The sequence below is a fragment of the Helicoverpa armigera genome, chromosome 4 (assembly GCF_030705265.1).
Source record: "Helicoverpa armigera isolate CAAS_96S chromosome 4, ASM3070526v1, whole genome shotgun sequence".
Taxonomy (NCBI): Eukaryota; Metazoa; Arthropoda; class Insecta; order Lepidoptera; family Noctuidae; genus Helicoverpa; species Helicoverpa armigera.
The window spans coordinates 5,164,373-5,187,967 of record NC_087123.1 but is presented as its reverse complement, the minus strand read 5'-3'; the positions used below and the strand labels follow the sequence as shown (position 1 = coordinate 5,187,967).

The 23,595-nt window shown below is 35.6% G+C and overlaps 3 protein-coding genes and 1 long non-coding RNA gene across 10 annotated transcripts in view; 2 read left to right on the top strand and 2 right to left on the bottom strand.

Moving 5' to 3' along the window:
- Positions 1–3,075, top strand: part of Zasp52 (PDZ and LIM domain protein Zasp) — a 34,736-nt gene extending 31,661 nt beyond the window's left edge. For all 5 annotated transcript variants that reach the window (XM_049847061.2, XM_064034091.1, XM_021345136.3 and 2 more), the window contains one exon: positions 882–3,075. In XM_049847061.2, coding sequence (XP_049703018.2) covers positions 882–959 — 78 coding nt within the window. In that variant the 3' untranslated portion in view covers positions 960–3,075. The remainder of the gene's footprint in view (positions 1–881) is intronic.
- Positions 3,076–4,310: 1,235 nt separating this feature from the next.
- Positions 4,311–5,093, bottom strand: LOC135116816 (uncharacterized). Its single transcript, XR_010276405.1, has 2 exons — positions 4,819–5,093; positions 4,311–4,644 (listed from the first exon to the last, which is right to left on the bottom strand). It is a non-coding gene; the product is annotated as an uncharacterized LOC135116816 (long non-coding RNA).
- Positions 5,094–6,328: 1,235 nt separating this feature from the next.
- Positions 6,329–12,113, bottom strand: LOC110384062 (nucleolar protein dao-5). Of its 3 annotated transcripts, none has more exons than XM_021345133.3 (7): positions 11,434–12,112; positions 10,953–11,047; positions 10,530–10,668; positions 9,069–10,334; positions 8,895–8,990; positions 8,254–8,382; positions 6,329–7,475 (listed from the first exon to the last, which is right to left on the bottom strand). In XM_021345133.3, the coding sequence occupies exons 1-7, from the start codon at positions 11,539–11,541 to the stop codon at positions 7,320–7,322; spliced, it is 1,989 nt and encodes a 662-aa protein (XP_021200808.3). In that variant the 5' UTR covers positions 11,542–12,112; the 3' UTR covers positions 6,329–7,319. The 3 variants fall into 3 exon arrangements, with proteins under 3 accessions (XP_021200808.3, XP_021200807.3, XP_021200806.3); XM_021345132.3 differs by lacking the exon at positions 8,254–8,382 and adding an exon at positions 7,636–8,067 and having other exon boundaries at positions 7,321–7,475; positions 11,434–12,113; XM_021345131.3 differs by lacking the exon at positions 8,254–8,382 and adding an exon at positions 7,632–8,067 and having other exon boundaries at positions 7,321–7,475.
- A 752-nt stretch (positions 12,114–12,865) lies between these two features.
- Positions 12,866–23,538, top strand: LOC110384054 (E3 ubiquitin-protein ligase MARCHF8). Its single transcript, XM_021345115.3, has 5 exons — positions 12,866–13,459; positions 15,635–15,756; positions 16,017–16,161; positions 17,690–17,810; positions 18,170–23,538. Exons 1-5 carry the CDS (start codon positions 13,258–13,260, stop codon positions 18,627–18,629), a joined length of 1,050 nt encoding a protein of 349 aa, XP_021200790.2. The 5' UTR covers positions 12,866–13,257; the 3' UTR covers positions 18,630–23,538.
- Positions 23,539–23,595: the final 57 nt, after the last annotated feature.

The following is a 23,595-nucleotide window of genomic DNA, read 5'->3' as shown; positions in this document are numbered from 1 at the left end:
TTCATTTGGGGTCCAAAAAGGTTGATGCAATGTTATATACTTATGTAAAACTGCAGCCTCAATAACATATTGTCTGGATGATTCACTTGCATAAATATAATTTATCATCTTACGATTACATTTTCTTCTATTTGGAATCTGATCTGTTTGTACATTTAATTCCAAGTGCGGTTACCTAATTAATTTTTATCGCATTATTTTGCCCTATAACCACTCCATATAAATGATTGAGAACTTTTAGTTCCATTAATTATTTGAAATCCATTAAAACGTTTTATGATAATCACTGACATTTATATCGAAAGTAGGTTTCACAAAACATATTTTTGATGGTGAACAACATATAATTTGATGTATAGTTTTGATTTACCCACGTCTTTATACAAAGCTCGTCATACGCTGCCAGTCTGCTCCCCCTTGACCAATAACAGTGACCCTGTGTGTGCGTTCATTAAAATTATTATATTATCTTATGTGTATGTTTATAACTGAGACATGTACATATAAAGATTGTATTTAATATATTCATCTTCCCAAAGTTCAGGAAGATTATCTTAGAGTGTTTTGATCCATGTAGTTATCAACCTTACCTACCTACATAATCTGCTTGTAGAAACGCTTTCATGAAACGGTTTGAGTAGTTTTGGCTATTTTATGTATTTAATTATGTTTTAATTGATATTATAACTAGTGTTGTTATGTTTGTTTGTAGATTTTTTGTATGAGACATGTATATCCTAGATAAAGAAATATAGAGATAGATCTAAAAAAATACTTAAGACAGTGATGCCGAATTTTTTACAAATAATACGAATCAAAAAATACATCTATTTAACATGTGTAGATATTTTATTTTCATTTACTATTTATATTATTTACAGGTGTGCAAAAAGAACCTCGAAGGACAAAGTTTCTTCGCCAAGGGAGGTCGACCTTTTTGCAAGACACACGCCCGCTAGAAGTCCTCAGCATATAATGTATAACTCTGACACTGTTTACATGACTACTACTTTTCGTCCCGTATCTCCTTCTCCTATCACGCCTCCTTTAAATACGCCCTCGCCGCAAAGAACAAGAAAGTTGGAAACGCCCCTCCACTTCGATGGAGGGCTGTTTTCCGACATAAGAAGTACAGATGGTAAGTTACTCAGCAAGGTGACCGTAGATCGAGTTCAAAAATCGTCACGACATGACATCACTGATTCACCCAGCGTTGTTACCGATGGACATAATTATGTCGATGACATCGTTAAAACAGAAACAATAACGAATGAAAATGTCATTACAGTTAAATTCACTCCCGTGGCGCCAGAACTTGACTCTCCGAGATTGCTTACACCATCTCAGATGTACAGGGCTCAACAAAAAAGTCCAGTTGAATATCTTAAGGATAATTTTGAAGATTTACAAAGCTACAAAATTGTAAATTCAGTTTGCAAAGAAAAGTTACTTGAAAAGGATAACTTGGAACCTGTATTTAAAGAGGGTAGAATATCCGAGTCCCGTGAAATTTTTGTTAACTCTACGTGTAAGGAATCGTTTTTGCAAAAAGATGTTTTCGAACTCAATGAAAAGGGAAAAACTGCAAATACAATTAATGCTTATGAATCAATAAAGAGAGGCCCAAGCCCACTGGCAAATCTTGCGGCGTATGAACCAATAAAGAGGAGCCCAAGCCCACTGGTAAATCTTGAAGCTCATGAACCAATAAAGAGAGGCACCAGCCCATTGTCAAATCTTAAGGTTTATGAACCAATAAAGAGAAGTCCAAGCCCATTGGCAAATCTTGAGGCTTATGAACCAATAAAGAGAGGCACCAGCCCATTGGCAAATCTTGAGGCTTATGCACCAATAAAGAGAAGTCCAAGCCCATTGGCAAATCTTGAGGCTTATGAGCCAATAAAGAGAGGTCCAAGCCCATTGGCAAATATACTGATCTCTGAGCACCTAAGCAAAATAGACAGTTATTTGCAGGAGAGTTTAGACGTATGTTCAGGAGTCAAAGGTAGGGTTACTCCAATACCGATTAATATTGAAGGATATGATAAATCGGGACAAATAAGTGATGTTGAAAAGGTTCCTCATGCAGAAGAAAAACATGAACCACAGGTAGCATACGCCACGACAGCGACAAGTCAAACTACTAACGAAAGTAAGCAAAGCTCAAGTGAGTGTCAAGAAGAAAGATTTGGCTATCGTGCAACAAGAACACCAGAACCTTTTGTCGAACCTGCGTCAAAATTAAACAGTGATAAACAGCGTGGAGTGCTGAGTGCTATTTACAATATGCCGATACATTATCATGCAGCGATTCTGTGTTTCTTTTTAATTTTATACAATCTCATATACCAATACGTAAAGCAAAATTGCCATGGAAGTAAAAAGTAGAGTGAGTTTGACATAAAAAATGCATACTAAAAACTAGTCATTGAATTCAGAGACATTGTCATTTTGTTTCTATGTTTTTACCAATTTGATGTTATAAGTTGTAAATAGTCACAGGTAACAAGTATTTCTTGCGTCTTTTGTGTACCTACCAATAATACCTACTTTATAATTAACAATTTGGTGCTTTTCACTACTATTCTATAAATTGCTGGCAGTATTGTGATACTTCACATTTGGAATAAGGCTTTGTATACAGCTTCCGGAATGTTGCAGTAAACTGTTACTAACATTAACAGTAGTCCTTAATTTGTAAATCAACAAAGCAATTATACAGAGTATAAACTATAACAATATAATCTATCATACGAATACATATAATAAATAAGTATCAATTGATTGGTGCACCAACATACAAAGTAATTAGAATATTTCTTTTATAAACAAGTAGGTACTCCTGTAAGATTATACCGAAAGTTTAATATTAATTTCATGCATTAGATTGTTTAATTACTTTTTTTATCCTGCTATTTGTAATAATGATGTAGATGAATAAAATTTTCGCAATCTTATTTACAGTTGGTAATAATCTTAATTTTAAGAACTATTTATTTAGACTTACTTTATTGCAATTAGCATAACACATAAGTAATATGTGGGCTTACCTAAATAAAGTATATTTTATTTTAAGATGTTGCCTTTTTTATTGCCTACCTACACATTTATCTACATATAGTATAGTAATATAATAAAGAAGAAACATTTTTTATTTGTAAGTACCCGGCTTCGAAACTACTGAACCGATTTGAAAAAATCCTTCATTGTTGGAAAGCTACACTCTCCCTCAGTAACATAGGCTATATTTTATCCCGGTACGGGTAGCAGTTTCCACGGGACGCTGGTGAAATAACGAGAAAACGACTAGTCTATACTAATATTATAAAGAGGAAAACTTTGTTTGTTTGTTTGTTTGGTTCTAATGGATAAACTCAAAAACTACTGAGCCGATTTTAAATATCCTTTCACCATTAGAAAGCTATATTATCTGCGAGTAACATAGGCTATATTTTATCCCGGTGCGGGCAGCAGCTCCCACGGGACGCGGGTGAAACCGCACGAAAACGGCTAGTGTAGTATAATATAAATTCGAAATATCTCTCGACTCCGTAAGTATCCTGTTTGGCCAGAAAGTGAGGAATCACCGAAGTTTTGAGTTAATTTCTTACACTGCACGTGGCCTTACACGGCTGTGTTTGTAACATACAAGTAACAATCCAAGATAAGGTTTAACTTAATTTTGGTGACATTACTCTAGCTATAAAAGAATACTTAGGAAATATACACAATTTCAAAACTTTATGCTATGGATGAAATTGATTCACCAATCATATTCATTGGTGCACTGTGCACACATACATAGTACTGGTGGAAACGGAATCTATTAATTTTTTTTGTATAATAAGGCAGGTAGACGTGAGTTATGGATGTTTGTGCCTCAACACAACTAAATAACAGTGGAAACGGTCACATCTTAGCTATTACATATTCGCAGCGTAGCTGCATAGCATATGGCTGCTTTTCCACAGATGTGCTATTCTACATGGCTATGAATGCGGTTGATATCCACAAATCATATTCATTGGTGCATTGGTGGAAAAACATTCTACTAAGACATGTTTTTTATATGGACAAATGCTTGCTATAGAGGAGTGCTATGGTGAAGTGCTCGATCCGAGCATCTACCTCTATCGGGCCTGGGGTAACCCAATCCCCATCTAGTTTGACAATCTCTGGGATCTCTGAACTGATTGATAACACGATTCTTATTGATGACTTTCAAAATTTAAATTACTATGATTTCAATATAAAATTTCCTTCTATTGGTATTTTGGCGATTATAGAAGAAAAATTACAATAAGAATAAGAAATGTATATAAATATTTTATCTTTTATTTCAGTTTGTTACATTTATAAATCACTTTCCATTCAATAGTATCACTAGTATTTACAACTACCTAACTACTTACAATATTATTATTGTGGACTAGCTACAACACTATGTAGGCTTTTCGAAAAATTATAACATCACAGTTTTATTTATCTGAAAAGCAAAATATATTTTAGCTACCTACTTAAAAGCTATTTTAGATAAAAGTACCTCTTTAAGCTTCCTAAAGTTGTCATCATACATTATTTTAACTGTCAGTTTTCTTCATAAGGACATCTTCATTATTATCGCCAAACAAAAAGTTTTTGATTCTGAAATTAAACATATTAAATAATTACTTATATAGCTTTACACATTAAAATAATCTAAAGACTATTACCAAAAACTACCTACTAACAGTTATGGAATTTAGACCCAAACCCAAGTAATATATGAGATAAACTTATCTAGCCTTTTCCCAAGTATAGTTGATAATGTATTCTTACCTTTTCCATTCAATAGCTAATCCTATGAACGTGAATGTAAGGAAACCATGCCAAAATGTGGTCACAACGGGAATAGGTTGTCTTTTATGACCAAAATTTTTAAACGGTCTATTACTGATCACAAGTGCAGATCTTATGTTTCGGAACATACTGATGGTCAAAAGAAGAAACGCGTGGAGTTCGTTTAAGTTATTTTATTTTGATTTATATTCGAAATAATCTGTTTAATCACAAACACCCCGCGAGTAGAATATATTTGACATTTGACAATGACAGCATTGACAGCGCAAATACGTCAATCTGACGTGAAACAGCACAGACATCACAAAGAAAGAACATGAAGATAAAAAACTTCTTTATATTTTCGTTTCAAGGAACGAGCTTGGCAGTAATGCACATTGTCTATTCATATGCGAGGTCTCCGAATCCTCGAAATTGTATTAGTTTACCGGCTTTCATATCCTCGGTTGACGGGACTGAGAAATTAGTCAGGAATATATTTGCTCCAACACTGGCTGATTTTCGAACACCTTGGAGTCGAAACCCTCAGGTCCAGAGATGTACATGGATCTATCGACTTGCATGAACCTTTATAAAAACCCCTAGCCGGTTTTAAGTGAGACTTAGCCTGGTGACAGAGGGACAGCCATGTATTACGTCCATCGACGATTAATCGATTGGTTAGTAGAACGGTATCCGTCGATCAATTAAAGCTATTAGACCAGTCGATCGACGTTGATAACACCCTTAAGGTTTATATTAAGTTGTTGTCTTCAAATGCGCTCCGACGCGCTTCCAAGGGGGGGGGACAGTTACCTTGACTGAGAGTTGTCGTAAAGAAAGTAGCGCCATCTTATACATGAAACGTGAAAACATGCCATATTGCTACCTATTTCACGATAGATGTCTCTGTAAGTAGATTGAAAATTAATTATTTTACCTTTTTATACAAAAATACGAGAGTATTTCAATAATTAGAAGATGATTTAAATTACGAATTCTAGTTAAATTTTGTTTTTAAAAATTCTCAATCTGAGAACCTATCTGACCTTTTTTTTTAATTGGTAATAGTAACACATCATACTTCACAAGATGACCGCCATCATAACTTGCGCGTACGCTTGTCTGTGTATTTTGGTCATTTTTGTGTAATTCCTAGCAAATAAATATTTGATTCTAGTAGACCCGCTTTCCAGTAAAAAGTATTTTGTTTAATTTTCCTGTTGTAATGTATTTCAAAGCATAACAACAAGAAAATTAAACATAACTTGTTACCGGCGAACGGGTATATGGAGAACTATGCTTATGTTTATAAATACATATAGGTACGTATACGTATGTATAGCACACATATACTTTTGGTCGCAAACTCCAGATGGCGCTTCAAAGTTGCTTGCATAAAAACATCGCGAGAGGGCTCTCTTTTTCCATTGTATTATTTTACTCTTTGCGCTTCCAGCAGTGTGCGCTGGGCCAAAGGGTTGCGTGGGCGTATAAATAAAAGTCAATATGAAGTATCAATCCATCCTTATATTTAAAGGCGGGCTTATTGAACTATTTAAACAAACATATTTAAAAAAATACAATGTTGTATTGTTACTTATTCTCGTTACTTATTAATTGTATTAAAATCTATTTTAATTATAAGCTTATACTAACCTATATACATAGTCAATTAAAATAAACTTACATACACATCTATTTACATAACACTTAAAAAATAATGAAGTCAGAATCATTTTAAATTATCAGTGGTTACAACCTGAAACAGTTGGCCCCAACAAAAACGAAAAAAAAGCCTTCCTATTTATCAAACATTAATTGAAAATAAAAATTTGCTATGTGTAATTACGCAAATCGTGCATAATGCGATTGAAATATCTCATCTTTAGGATTTTAAAGTAAAAGATTTAGTATTGGGTATAAAGCATCGTCGCGAACGTTGTTCTAAACCTGGTACTAAACCCGATACTAATACCACATTTTATAATAATGTGGTTATTTTATAATTATGTGGCTTCTTAGGAAATATTATTGAAATATATCATGAAAGTTACTCAATTTGTCTGTTTTATATCCATATAAACCATTTTTCGAATGAAAATAATTCTGTATGCAATACAAATATAAAGATTGAAATTACAAAACATATGTGCTAGCTATGCATGTCAGGCGGAGATAATCCAAATAATTTCCTATTTTATCTGTCTCCTAAGATGAGTTTACTAGGTACTTAATACATGAAACTACTTTAACACTTATTTGACATCATGTTTGTAATACATAAAATAATACAGTTTACCTGTCTATGTCAGTATATTGAGAACTCAATACAAGAAAAGGGGCGGAATGCGAAGTACATAATGTAACCTTATTGAAAGATTAAAAAAAAAAAATTTAACGAGTTTCGTTTTGACAAACGATCTGGCGATCTGACTACAAAGAAATATTCAACATATTTTTATGCTTTACCATAAGACATGCTTGGGTGCATAATCATTCTAGTCTTCAAATTTTATGGAGTGGACACCTGTATCAATCGCGCCTCCGCGATAGGAGCCCCTTTTTTTCTTAGTCTTCTCATGCTTGAATGACTTGCCACGAGTATGTTTCAAGTCTTGATTAGCACGCTCACCCCATGAACCACGTGAACCACTCTATAAATAAAATTTCTAACGTTATTCCCAGTTCCAGGCTGAAAAGCTGTATTAAGAAGGTTGGAGGATTGAGAGACAAGGTCTTATCAAACTAAGGGGACACTACATAAACTAAGAAGATAATGAAATCAAATCAAACGTATTATTTAACCTCACCTACTTAATCAAATACTATTTTCTTGTTTTGAGTATTCTCTCCTCCCTCAAAACTTTTTCTGTCATTGAAACCTCCTTTGTTGAATCCTCCCCTGTCTCCACCCCACGAGTGGCGATCTCCGCGGCCTCCACGACCCCCACGTCCTCCACGATCGCCAAATCCACCCCTGCCCCCTCTGTCGAACCCACCCCTGCCACCGCGACCTCCCCTGTCGAAACCACCGCGACCGCCTCTACCACCCCGTCCCCCGCGGTCATTGAACCCTCCGCGGCCTCCTCTATCACCTCCTCCACGGCCTCTGAATCCTCCTCTACCCCTATCATTGAAACCGCGCCCCCGATTAAATCCTCCACGTCCCCCACGTTGGTTCCAGCCGCCAGAAGTATTGCCTTCAGTTTCCTCTTCATTTTCTTCACCTTCTTGGGTTTCACCCTCCTGATAGAGAGAAGCACTTAATTATAACCAAGACAACCCTATGTGATGCTGGTGAACATGTTATTCCAGAAAAGTAAATGCCCAAAATGTTATAGTAAGCCACTGGCAATGAAGCCATGGGCGAATATGTCCAAGTTTGGCATAATCATAGAGTTGCCTTGGCTTCTCAAACTTTGGGGCATTTACCTTGGCGTCGAATGAGTTATCCTTAAGTCTAGGGTCCACTTCTACAGGTTGCGACGCCACTCGGCGGAAGGGAGCTGGCTTATTCACTCCATTATCTTTTTCTTTGGGAGTAGATACAGTAACTGTACCCTAAAATTTATTTTGGTGTTAGTATGTGATTTCACAAAATGTGAACTACAGGAAAGAAAAAAACAAAGAATGATGTTTGCTAGTACTAAAGAAGGATCTGAAGAGTTGGGCTATCAAATACAAAGCAATACATTTAGCATGTAGACTGTTTCAATAATATGCAGCTGATATTACTATTTACAGGCAAACATTAAAATCTAGCCTACAATTTTGTGCATAAATCCGATTTAAAGGATCATATTTCATACATCATAATAAAAAACTTAGTAGTTGCTTTTCAGCTGCTGAACCAGTTGAGATGTAACTATATCCTATTCATTTAACATCTCTTGGAAAAGACATTGGATATTCTTATATTTGAATACATAAACTAGACACCTCAAAATACAAACAAGTGGTGACTTTATATAGTAAACAGCTTGAGTATTTTTTAAGTTTATAAACCGAAATTTAGGTCATTTATCAAATTAGATCAGATTCACCATTTACATTCACATAAAATGATTACATACCTTTACGAAATTGCTGTAGGGTTTCTTGGCAGGTCCACCTGAGTCTCCACCTGATGCTTTCCTCTTCTTGCCTGATGAGAAACCATTTTCTGCTGCCTGGAATTCGTTAAATATTAATTAATAAATAATGAAAAGATCTAATTTCTTTGAGCTGGTTTCAGTATAGGTAATTACCTGATCATTAGCTTCTTTCTTTGCCACTTTAGCAGGAGGAGCATCTTCATCACTATCATCACTGTCATCAGAAGACTCTGCTTTCTTGGCTGCAGCAGGCTTAGGTGTTGCTTTCTGTTTTGGCTCATCATCATCACTTGAATCATCCTCTGAAGAAGATGCTTTTTTGACTGGTGCTTTAGTAGGAGTCTTTGCTGGGGTTTTCTGTACTGCTTTTGGTTTTTCATCCTCACTGCTGTCATCACTGTCAGAAGAAGAATCTTTCTTAGCAGCAGCCTTAATAGCTGGTTTCACTGGTGTAGGCTGAGGTTTCTGGAGGGCCTTCTGTGGCACTTTTTGATCCTCATCGCTGTCATCACTATCATCTGAAGATTCTTGTTTTTTAGCTGGTGTTGCTTTAGGTTTAGCAGGCGTTGCTTGGGGTTTTGTTACCTTAGCCTGTGGTTTAGCGTCTTCATCACTGCTATCATCAGATGACGAATCTTGCTTTTTAGCAGGTGCTGCCTTAGCAACTGGTTTAGCTGGAGTAGCTTTAGCAGCAGGTTTAGCTGCCTGTTTTGGTTTTTCATCTTCACTATCATCGCTGTCATCAGAAGATGATTCTTGTTTCTTAGCTGGAGTTGGTTTAACAGGAGTCTTCACAGGTTGTGCTGGCTTCTTCGCAGCAGGTTTATCATCTTCACTGTCATCGCTATCATCAGATGAAGACTCCTGCTTTTTGGCCGGTGCTGCTTTGACTTGAGTTTTAGGTGCTGGTTTGGCTGCGGCCTTAGGCTTTTCATCTTCGCTACTATCATCACTATCTGATGAATCAGCCTTCTTTGCAGGCGCTACCTTTGGAGCAGGAGCTTTAGCTGGCGTCTTCTGTTGAGGTTTAGGCTTCTCATCTTCACTGCTATCATCATCAGAAGATTCTTGCTTCTTAGCAATAGTGGGCTTGGCAATGGCTGGCTTAGCAGGTGTAGCAGCTGGTTTCTTTGGCTTTTCATCTTCACTACTGTCATCACTGTCGGATGAACTTTCAGCCTTTTTAGGTGCTACCTTTGGAGCAGGAGCTTTAGCTGGTGTTTTCTGTTGAGATTTGGGCTTCTCATCTTCACTGCTATCATCATCGGATGATTCTTGCTTTTTAACAATTTTAGGTGCTGCGTTACTGGGTTTCACTGGTTGTTTTGTTGGCTTAGATGTAGCATTATCTTCACTACTGTCACTGTCATCTGAAGATTCAGGCTTCTTGGCTGGAGTAGCTGCTGGTTTCGGCTTAGCCTAAAAATTTTACGTACATACTATTATGTCGCTATTTGAAATTTAAAATTAAATTCTTTGAAATATTGTATTATATTCAGAGGTAGTGACGAATAAAACATGTTTAAAATCACAATGATTCATTGAAAATTTAACATCATTATAATAACACGGAAGACACACAATTTGTTTATTTAAATAAAAGCTCTGACTTACTTGTGCTTTGGGTTTTTCATCTTCAGAGCTATCAGAGTCTGACGAGTCTTGTGGTTTTTTAGCTGGTGCAGCCTTACCATTGACTTGAGCAACTGGCTTTTTTTGTGGCTTCTCATCTTCACTGGAGTCATCATCAGAACTAATAACGAATTATTAATACTTTTAATAACCCTATTTGTATGTCAAGTACACACATTCTGGTAATCAACATGATTTTACATACACACATACTGTTACTCAAAATAAGACGACCCACTGACCAAATATAGACCAAGACAATGGTGAATCAGGAAGAATACACTGACCGACGTCAATTCCTTAAAGTCTAATCTCAAAGTCCGTAACTATTGCGGTAGTTCAGTAAAAGTAAAATGTATAACCCCTAAGTGTGTGTGTGAACATAACCTTAAAAAATATAATTACCTCTCTGCTGCAGCTGCTGCCTTTTGGGGTTTTTTGTGCTTATTAAATTCTTGAATTATATCTGTGAGTGACGGCAAACCTTTGACACGAGGTTTCTAAAATTAAGAAAAAAAAAAGTGGGTTTAGATTTACACATACAAATCCTAATAAAGAGTGATAGCGCAAGAAAAGTATTTTAAATAAATTGCTATCAGCTTAAACCACGAAATTATAAAGTAATAATTAAACAAAAACGATAATTTATAACATTCAGACCCATTTTTCAGGACGAACACGGAAGGCAGACAAAATGTCGCGACATCATCAAATACGAAAAACCAACATGTGGTTATTAATTCTCTCGAAATATTCCTTATTTACATAACGAAACCGTAACGATTTGAACTAATTACAATATTGGTTGCACAAAAATGTAGTTATATATTTCAGGAACACGTGTGGTGTGGTGGCCGGTCACACGTGGTTTTTTCTATCGACTTACCGCTTTGGTTTTCTTCAGAAACTCTTGTGCAAGCGCTTTATCTACATTTTGCAGAAATTGGTGAACTATAGAATTAGCTTCTGTTTGCACTTCTGATGGGACCCCCATTTTTAATTCTATCTAACACTTGAAATAAATTGCACGGCAACGCAGCCACCGTTTGTCAAAAAACTACACAAGAGTCGGGCACAGACTGATGCTACTGCTACACCTGCGTCTTAACGCGTTAAATTTTGGCATTACGCAGATGTGGCCAACGTTTTAATGTCAATTTATACTAATGGCAATATAAATAGCATTAAACGTTAAGCGATAACTCGGGTGTCGGTTTTTTGGACGCATCAAAGGGTTTTAGTGCGTAGCTTATAGCGCTAAGTGATGTTGGCTACATTAATGCCATCTCATTGCACGCATGCAAGGACGAGTGTAGATACTTTGTTTAAGTTGTAACTGCATTTTACGAGCACGGTAATGGAATGGTCAAATGAGAAAGCTTTAGTTTTTAGAATTATTTTGTGTATCTGAGTTTAATCTCTTTAATGTATGTTAACGCGTTACTTCATGAGGGATTAACTCTTTGCGTAAGTGTAGCCAACACGCATTTTTAATGCTATAAGTAACGCGTAGTTGGCCATTGACATTAACGTTAACGCTAACGCAGGTGTAGCAGGAGCATGACACAGACACAGACAGGCTCCGCACCGCGCGTGCGCAGAGAAGAAATTCTTGCCCATTTACCACAGTGGATACAGAATCGCATAGTTTACGGATCGTGAAACGAGAACCGAACTAAGTCTGACATTTTTTTTGAATAAAAATATTACAATATTTTTGATCGGATCAGCCTAGAGCATAAACTGCTCAATCCTCGTTAACTCCACGATCAAGAGAAACCTTCAGTCACGGAGACTTGTTAATTATATTTAACCGTCTTCGGTATCCATTACAATAAGTATTTTAGTCGCTAGTTGTTCAACTCATCGCAACTTATTGCAACTTATCGTATTGCGCAATTTAATTGATCGTCTAGGGAGCACGTAAGTGGTTGTACGCGTCTGACAAAATAAATATAAAAAATTATATGTATATTGTATACTAGCTTCTGCCAGCGGTTTCACCCGCATCCCGTGAGAACTACTTCCCGCACCGGGATAAAAAGTAGCCTATAGCCTTCCTCGATAAATGGGCTATCTAACACTGAAAGAAATTTTCAAATCGGACCAGTAGTTCCTGAGATTAGCGCGTTCAAACAAACTCTGCAGCTTTATAATATTAGTATAGATTTTTACTATATAATTTGATATTTAATTTCCACCTGCAGTTGGTACTTCAACCAGAAAGCCATTCTTTTCTTTGGTTTTGCTTTTGCAACAACAAAAAAATTAATTATCCATTTTGACTTTGTAGCATAGAGCAAACGTGTAGGCACAAGTGTAGGTCAGGCATAAGGCTTTTCCAAGGAACCCCAGTGAATGATTCGTATATTTTTTATGTTATCTGTATTTTTACATTTATACCAATATTTATTGTGATGACAAAAGTAGCAGCACCGAAAACTTTGGTCGACGATTTTACTTCACCAATTTTGTTCTTCTAATTAATAGCAGTGTGTTATGAAGTTGACGGAATGTTATTATTAAGTTATCGTCCTTAAACAGTGTATATACTTATTTAAATCGTTGAACATAACAGAAGTCACTTATTAGATTGCGATGTGAGCTGACATGTCTTTAGATGTTTGCTTTGTCGATGTCCAATGTGATCGCGAAGAAAATCTAATTGTTATGTAGGCTCAATTGAGCATTAAAGTATAAATATACCACAATGCCTGTTCAGCAAATTAATGTGAAAAACTCGTCGGATATTGAAAGTTGGGAATGGGGAGGTGGATGTGGTAGAGAAGTGATACGGACGGGGTCAGGGAGCAGCCGCACGTCATGTAGTAACTCCAGCGGAGATATTTGCCGCATATGCCACTGCGAGAGTGAGCCTCACAACCCTCTGCTAGCACCGTGTTATTGTTCAGGTCAGTAAAATATGTGGCCATTGTGCTAGTTCCTCCCTCAACAACAAGTTCTACTTTAAAAGGGATCAAGCGAAGTCCACAGCTGTCTTATGTTTACATAATGTTTATTTGACACTGTTAAAATATAAATTGTATGTCAAGAACATAGCCAATTACTGTGAAGGGCATAGGTTGAGGTGTTAATAAGAATAATTGGAAATCAATATGATTTAAACTAACATTAAAGATCTTCATGTGTGTAATTTCATTTTAGTAGGCACTTCTAATGAAATGACTTGTTTATCAGCTGATGTAGCAAGTTCTTGCTGAAATTACATTCATGCAAATTTAAGTGACAACATAATGTGCACATAACACAATTCCATGTTGAGGAAAACTTATATTGTACTGCATAGTGTCAAGATAAGTGGTCCATGTATAAATAGCTGGCTGTCATTGTTATTTCCTATTACAAATAAATACATCACCAACAGGTAAATCTAAAAAGAATAAATTACACAGAATATTTCCATCAATTTCATATGTATGTAATTTAAATTGTTAAATGCACTTCAGTTTTTTTTTTCAGGAATTAGTTCAATTGTCCAGAAGTCTGATTTGGACATTACTTTTATCAATGTAAAGTGTATCAGATGTTTGATGATTTTATTTATCTATAGACCAAAATTAATCTTATCCATCTACTTTGGATAAATTGCCGTAATTTGAATTGGAAATCACTTAACAAAACACTTTCTGTCTACCATGAAATATATAATTGCTGATGTTCTATAAAAAGAAAACTATATTACCAAAGTTACTTCAATATGTTAGGACAAAAATAGCAGTCATTTAAAGATTACTGATAAGCTACATTTAACAATATGAGTCAGTGCAGCCTAGCTTCTGATTGCATGAAGTATGTATATAATTATGTAGTGTCTATGATACTGATTCTAGTTTTCAATTAATAATCATGTAAACTGAATGGTCCCAGATAAACTGTTGAGCAATTAGTATTTTTGTAGCTACATGTCACAAAATATCTTAAGTAAACTTAAAAATAAGTGGGGCCCCAATGTAATATTTTTCTTATACATTTATATTTGCCTATTTATTTATTGGATCTCCAACAAAGAATATACACAGCATAATCTTAAAACTAAGACATAGTAATCAAGCATGTGTATTCCTTAAGTTACAGGAGGACACATCATGCATGCAATTACTTTTATAAGTAGGTACAAATACTTTGATTTATCAACATGCATAAAACAGTACAAAAATACTAAATTATAACCAGTCTTTCAAAGAATAACAATTAATTTAGATTTAATCAAGAAAGTATTTCAGTGTAATTAGTTATTTATATGTAAAATTATACGTTATATAATTCCGTGACGATCCCGGATCAGAATAGGACGTCCCCATCTCTCTCCCGCGGGTGTCGTAAGAGGCGACTAAAGGGAACCTAAAGGCCAGTGCATAACATCTGTACTCTGGGCCACCCGCACGGTGACGGGTAAATCACCACAATAGCATTCCCAAAGAGGGTTGGTGTCAGGCAGGCGGCCGACCATAAAACTTAAGCCGAAACTTCTGTAGCATGGGGAAAGAAAATATAGATATGAGCGATAGGGCTAGGGCGTACCCCACAGGCGACGCGCAGGAGCAGCACCCGGCTCCTGTGGGAAATGGATGACGGCAGATAGAAGAGTATGGAAGAAGAAAACATGCTGCGCCGACCCCAAATAAAATTGGGATAAGGGCAGGAGGATGATTATGTAAAATTATACAAAATTATTAAGATATAGTTTTAACTTAAACTTAAGAAAGTAATGAGCCTGTCTGTATGTCGGGGTCAGTATTACTTAGCTCCATGACATTATTACACAAAAAATTACTACAATCTTGTTTACTTATCTTATTTAGCTGTTAACATAAAATATAAGCTACTAATTTAGCTTTATCTAGTAGCTATATGTTATATTAACTTGACACATAATTGGCAATGAAAATATGTTATTAACATTCGTAAAAATACCATTTTAATATTAAATTAACAATATTATTATACAAAATGTGATCTACATTCATAATGGTGGAAATGACATTGAAATAAAAATAACTTGTTACATAACTTAAGTGTTTACTCATAATGGAGGGTAATTATATTAATGATATGTGTTGTTGCAGGAAGTTTGAAGTATGTACATCAGAGTTGTTTACAACAGTGGCTCACTGCATCGGAGACGAGGTCTTGTGAACTCTGCAAATTCAATTTTATCATGCACACCAAAATAAAGCCATTTAATGAGGTACATAGTCATGAATATTTTTAAGATATATATCTTTGATTAAGGAGTTAATATTACATTACATAGTTTTAAGTTATTACATTACATACATAAATCATTACTTGATATACATAGATGAAGATATTATACTGTATCTATTTTAGCTTCTTGTAAAATTATACAAACAAGTTGTAAGTAAATTTTTTTATAAAATGGTAGGTCCCATCTATTCATCACCTTTTTCTTTTTTGTTGTGTCATGTAGTAATTTTTTGTGACTAGTGGCGTCTACTGGAGATGTCGGGCGTGGAACGTCGCAGACTATGCTGTGCAGTACTGTTCCACTGCGTGGCGGCTCTCTGCGTCATGTGGTCCCTCTTCGTACTTATTGAGCGGGCCGTGGAAGAGGTCAATCGGGGAATGATTGGTAAGCTAAGCTAATATTTGTATAGCATTATGTCTGTAACATTGTTATTTACTTATTTGTTTATAGAATTCTTTTAACTAAAATTTCCTAAGAGTTAGCTAAGTGTAGACCCATTTTAATTTATTCTCACTGACTATAAACAAAAAAATTAAATATTATAGTGAATCGTATTCTAATTAATTTCTAAAAATATTTAAGTGGATAATAAATAAGCATAAATGTCTAAACACAATTTTTCAAAGAGTATTTAAATGATAAGTTCAATCCAATTTTCGTGTATTAATAAACCCACCCAAAACAAAAATGTGAAAGACTGCCAAGTTCGATAATATGGATATGCTTCGCCTATAAAAGAAGTGAGATCTGAATAAGTACCAAGTTCCATACACATACCTCAGTTAAAAATAGTTACTTTTTAATGATGTTACTTGGCAAGTTTTCATACACCTTGTTATAAACCTACTAAACGCAATGAATCAAGTATTTAATTTTCTATTAAAACTTGCCAAGTAATCATCATTAAAAAGTAACTATTTTTAACTGAGGTATGTGTATGGAACTTGGTACTTATTCAGATCTCACTTCTTTTATAGGCGAAGCATATCCATATTATCGAACTTGGCAGTCTTTCACATTTTTGTTTTGGGTGGGATTTCATTTATTTTTGTAAGGTTGTTTATTTTATTTTTTTCTTATGATGAAGTTAGTTAAAGAAATGTCTCATTTATACTATCTTTTAGATTTTTTAATATGCACTATGTTTCTTATAAAGAAATGAACTAGATTAACTATGACTAGATTTACCAACTGACTGACATGACATGTTATCATATATTATGTTCGTGGATCAAAGTTACACATTCGTTATTTTCGAAAGTGATTCACACTTGGCCGTTTTCAGATTTTTACTTTACTTTGACTAAATACAAACCTTTGTACCATTCGAAGATATATTATATAAATATAGATAAATTTAGTTCGTTTTAGTTCCTTAGGGGTATAAATTTACACCGGGTATAAAACACCTTCATTATTTTGAAACCGACTCACACTTGGCCATTTTCAGATTTTTCCCTTTACCTTGACATAAAGACCTACCTCCATGCCAAATTTCAAGTCAATACGACCATTGGAAGTGGTCTAGGTTTTTGATGAGTGAGTCAGTCAGTCAGTCAGTCAGTGAGTGTATAGTAAAAATAGCGATTTTCTGACTTCAATATCTCAAGACCTACAATAGGTATATTAATGAAATTTTGTATTTTAGATAAGTGAGGGGATCTCAACAGATACTAGAAATTTGATATGCGTAAATAAAATAGATTTTGAGTTACAGGGGGGTCGAATTTGGCCCGAAATGGTTCGTGTAATATAACCCACGGCCGGTGTGTCGCTTTTTTTGCTCGAACTTGGCGGACACACTGCCGTGTGTCTAGATTGGGTAGTCTAGCTAGACTGTTGACACATTTTTGTATGATGTAATAACCCAATTAAAAAACATAATTTATGTTAAAACAATGATGTGTTTCAGCATGGCCATTTTGGACAAAGTTGGTAGTAGTTGCTGTGGGGTTCACTGGCGGCGCAGTTTTTATGTACATACAATGCCGACAGTACCTCCATCTTTGTAACCGTTGGCGAGCTCACAACAGGTATTTTTATTGCAATAGGACATTGACCTTTTGTATAGAAGTTGGACCAAGTGCTGTCCAGAGGATATGTGGTTGCATGTCTCTACGTCTACTTATGGCGTAGTTTCATTAGCCGAATTCCTTGATCTCTGAACTTATAGAAAGCTATTTTTTGTATGCAAAAGCATATAACATTTTGAGAGACTGATTTCAATAATATCTTGTTTTGATTACATTAAATACTATTACATATTTATGTATCGACTTTAGCTTAGATTTTTAAATATTTTTGGACAACATTTGGTCCAAAGTCAATGTCCTTTCGTAATAAGATGTTAAAGTTTTAATGAATCTTTATTTATTCAATGAATTTTCTTTAGAATACTGTTAATTCAAAACGCGCCCGAGAAAATACCGATCGGAAGCGGGTCGCCCCCGGTGCGGGTGAAGCGGCGCGAGCGCGCGGCGCGGGGGCAGGTGGTGGCCAACATCGAGCCGCCGCCGCCGCCCGCCGCCTACCACGAGGAGGACGAGAGCGGCGGCTTCGAGACGTACCGCGGCAACCCGCACCGCCGCCTGTCGGGGCTGGCCGAGCCCGCGCCGGCGCCCGACGAGCGGCGCTACTCCGACACGCGCCTGCCGGCCGAGGTGAGTGCCGCGCCCGTGTACCACATCAGCGTGGACCCGCTGGAGGCCGACATCCGCTCGCTGCTGGCGCTGGAGGCGCGGCGCGAGGCGCGGGCGGCGCGCTCGCTGCCGTGCCTGCGCGCGAGCAGCGAGTCGCTGCTGCCGCCCGGCGCCCGCTCCGCGCCCGCGCCGCCCGCGCCGCCCGCCTCCTGAGGCCCGCTGCTGCTGTACCCCGACGACACGGTGTACTAGCGGCCCGCGCCTGCGACGACCATCTGTAAATACTGATCATCATAATAATAGTACGTCGGAGCCGGCCATCGCCGCCCGATAGATACTTATTCCTTATCCTTGCATTTGTATCATAACGTCCATGTGTGCATAGCGTAAACAAAATTAACTCCATGTTTTTTCCGTGATAGTATCTAGGTAGTTAAGATTTGACAGTAGACAGCTTGCAAAGTATAAAAATAGTGTAATACTGATGCCAGGGGTAATATCATGTACCTTGTAGAAAATTCTCCATATACTTAACTAACCATAAAACAATTCATCTTCAATGTAAGACTGTCATTCCAAAAACTCTATAATATAAACCTCCACGTTGCTGACGTCCATTGGCTAAATATTACTGGTACATATTAGGTACTAGTAGTAACGAGTTAATTACCCAAATATTAAATCGAAACATGAATCGCAAAGCACGGACGAGAGAACGGAACCTGTATTTTAGCTGAAACCTATGCTAGTACCAACATCTGGCTTGTGTATAATTTGAGAATATCAGTTCCAAACATTTTCTTGAGCCTTTGAACGCACTCTCGCTATGCTTTGCGATAATGGTTTTTAATACTAAATACCTACTTTAATAAGCTTTACGTATTTAGAATCTTAATCTGCTAGAATAACCAAATTAGATACTGAGCTGACGATAGATAGTACTATCAAAAAGAAAAGTGAGTTTTAAATTTTCCAACGTTTAAATGTAGCATATCTTACAAGCTTATTCCATAGGTATGTGAATAACGAGTATGAATTTATGTAATTGCGGTGTAAAATAACCTTAAATATATCGTAAATTTTGCTTCTTCGCTCAAAAAGTTGTTTAAGGATAGTTATGGTTGAAATCTTTAGAATACGCCAGACCTATCGTTAAATCACATTTTGTCATAAGAGGTCAGTGTTTTTTACATAAACATTCGAAGAGCGATTTTTTGGTCCCTTCATCATTGTATTATATTCATTAAGGTACATCTGAAACTGATGATTGTAAAACGACTCTGATCAGGATAAATGGAAAGATTTTTAAAATGCACGGTCAAGTTTGCTTACACTATGAACATTTCATCAGTCAGGGAACCTATACCATCATGTGGCACTTAATGATCTTTAAAATACTAACACTTACATAAAATTTCCAAGCTTCAAAGCTTACATTCTTACAATAAAGCTTACAAAGGTATATTGATAACCCAGGACATTTCGCCACCCTACTACCAAAAAGCAGATAAGGGTTGATAATGTAGAAAGAACCGCCACAATATATTTGAAAATTCATAACGCAGTAATATCGATAAAATACAATAGATTACATAGATATTCTTTTTGTCCTTTAGCATACACAACCGTGAATTTATACTCTTTTATAGTTATCGGCATGAATCTTGAGCTCTAACCTACATCTGCGAAGAAGTGATTTATTAGCAAAGAACCAATCCCGAGTGACGGCCATGACGCGATGCACTGCGGGCCAATCACCGCTTTAGCCCGCCCCCGAGCCTCACTTCATACCACAAAAGGGACCCAATAAATTACTTCTGCGCAGGTGAAGGTCAGAGCTCAAGATTCGTGCCGATAACTATACTCTGTTCTAGATTAATTGTCAAAGTTTATTTACTACGAGATCAAGTCGCGAGTCGAAGTAAATTATTTTTAGTTACTTAGATGATGAGAATTAGCTTAGGTGACCAATTCACTGCCACTTATAGATGTATATTATTAATTCTAATCTTGATTAATAGTGGCTTCTAAGTAATGGTCATCAGAAACCCGCTAATGTCACGTACTGATAGATCATCAAGTTGATAAGGTGAGAAAATAAAATGTCCCATTAAGTAATCATTTTTTTTAATTAAAACATTTTACTATACTTTGAGTTGAAAGTTCAACTAGGATACAAATACGAAAATTTACCGGTGCGTCACATTGGACTGAAAAATAAGTTTGGTAAAAAGTTTTTGAAGGATTTGGTCTCAAATATTCCTGTGAAATTGTGGCGCAAGCACTTAACTACAGATTTGTATAAACTTAATTGTTGTTGTAATTAAATCCAAAATCTGTCTAAATTATCCTGTTATTTTCGATTTAGACTTTTTCATAATATTTATTTATTAGATAATTTTGGGTAAATAAAATTGTAATAGTACAGTGTAATACATATACAGTAAAGAATAGAATCTCAATAAACCAGACAAGTTGTAAGCTCTCTTTATTCTGAGATTAATAACAAAATGAAGTTTAGTGAAACACGTAAATATGCTAATGTTATCGATATGTCATGCATATTTTTGGCTATTTATCCGAGCCTAAACGCGTGTAAGACTTACTTGAAGAGATATTGCTGCTTCGCACTAAATGTTATTACGAAATAACTAAGTCCACAATTCATTGTCACTGTACTTTAGATTTGATTTATCTAGTCACTGCTGGGAACGCTTTCTGTGACTAAATTAAATCTGTTAGAATTTCACTGCCATTGGATTGAAGCTGCTTAGAAAATCGTAGCTATATGTTGTTGATTGCTATTCATACCATGTAGTACACCATACCTCTTCTTGAGTAAATTATTTAGTAACATGTATCGCGGCTTCCAATCGTAAGGAAAATTTCTCCCTATTTCTACCATATTTATCCGATTTAAGATTTTATCTATCTATCCGTCATTCCCGCCGATTGTTTTTGTAATATGAGAAATACTACAAAGTGCTGTCACATAAAATTCAATGTTATTGCTTTGTTAAGTTTATAAAAGTGCAATATTAGATGTGTCCGAGCTTTTCTAGAGAAGCTCCCATTATTGAATTACTGGCTTAACAATGAAGAAAATAAACTGCAAACAGGAACACAGTTTTGTGTATAAGCTTCATACTTTCATCTCAGTTATATGTTTGGTAGGCACACTTCGTTGACAATATCGTTTATTCGGCACTGCTTGTGCGATTAGTTAAGGAATTATGTTAGTGTTGACTTGTTTTTAATGTCTTATACAATAATTATTGCCTCATTATGAACACAAACATGACATCGATGGTTTCCAAGATCCGTTTTGTGGTTGTCAACTAAGAAAAATGTTATGTCTTTCCCAATAAATAGAAACATGCTAACTTTATTGTAATCTTAAATATTTGACTATAATTTTGGTCGTAATCTTTGTATATCTTTGACTTTGTAATTGTTGTATAGTGAACTCATTGAAAGTATAAAAATATCAATTTGTTTCCAATGAAGTTCAAAAATAAAATTCATGTTTGTTTAAGGTTTACCGTGGTGCCATGTATCTTTTCTTTTTTAACAATTAATCTATTTTTCTCTCTAATTAACTATTTTTTGTCATCTACCTATACCGCACTAGTGTTTTTGTTTTCGTACCATTTTCATACTTAGATACTAATATAGGTTAATCAGAAATGTATTCGTTTTGGTAGCCAAAAGTGGCAAAGTTGAAATAGTTAATATAGTTAGCCTTGTATTCATTGTTACTTAAGTACGTAATCGGTTATATTGGACATGAGTACTACCGGTTATTTAACAAGTTCAAAATTAAACTGGAGTCTTTTAGTGAATACATTAATTAAAAAGTAAACATCGCTAATTGAAATTTTAGATAGATAGTGTTTAAATAAAATAGTTCGGACTTTGGTGCTAATTAAAAATGAATATCAGTCCAAAAATTAGGTAACATATATTTTAGTACGCCGTAATTAGTTGTTGAAATATCATAAAGTCAGTCCTCGTTGGGTCGGTATTTATAACGACGTGTTTATTTCCAGAGTTAAACACGCATACTTACTGAAAGCAATCACTGAGCATGATATTATTTTTGTATGATCTATGAACAGACAAACCAAACAGTTCACTGTTACGGCATACGAGTGTGCCATAGCTAAGCATTTTATCTGATTTCAATATTTTAGTATCTGCCTTCAACAAACACCTTGATTTACATAAATGACTTTTCAATACAAATCTGTACAAACTAGTCGTTTATCTAGATACGTGTATGTATATAAACTGCATTTTTTTACTCCTTTTCTGTTTCTGTTAATATTGTAACACAATCGTCTATTTTGTCTCAATTATATTAGCTACTTTACTCGTATTAATTCTTCATTGTATATTGTAAATTAATTGTATAATGGCTAAAAATAACTAAGGTATGATAATGACCGGTCAGTCTGTGGTAAGTAAAATAATAAGTGATGATTTGTAGGGTGCTTGGAGATGTATCTTAATGTTACATGCAGGTTACGCACTTAATTTCGTGTACTTACGTTGTGTTTACATATCACATATTATCGAACATTAAGGACTAACGCTCTTGTAAATATTTGCTTGAAAAATTATAAATGTACGATCTCAAAGGCTTGTAACATGTATCCATCTCCATGAGTCTCGCGTGCTACGAAAGCTTATTCCAAAGAATCTTTTCAAAATTGAAATAAAGTAGTGCCTTATTTGATGTTCTTTCAGTTTTGTTTTACGTACCCAATTTGTGATGCATCATTTAACGGCTACTTGAATTAACTTACTGGATCGGAGTCATAGCGATTACTGCGTGATAAGGTTGCACGTGCAGTGCACGTCGGCGGTGATCGTCAATGATGTCCGATGTGAACACAATTTGTTTAATTAGGTGTAGATAATTTTCTTAGCACGAGACGTCACCCTGTTGGTATAATGTGATTGTGATATAAGTTATTAGTGTTATTTGTTTGCTCAAAATTACTTTCTCCTTTCGATCTGTGTACTTATGGTTCATGAAATTTGTAAGACTGTATTTTATTTTGTTGTGTAAACATCGTTAGTAAACTTCGGGTTATGAATATAGTTATTTTGAAATTAATGTGCTTTTTATTTACTGTGTACCTTAGTATAATGACGTGTGTAGAGGGCACAATAA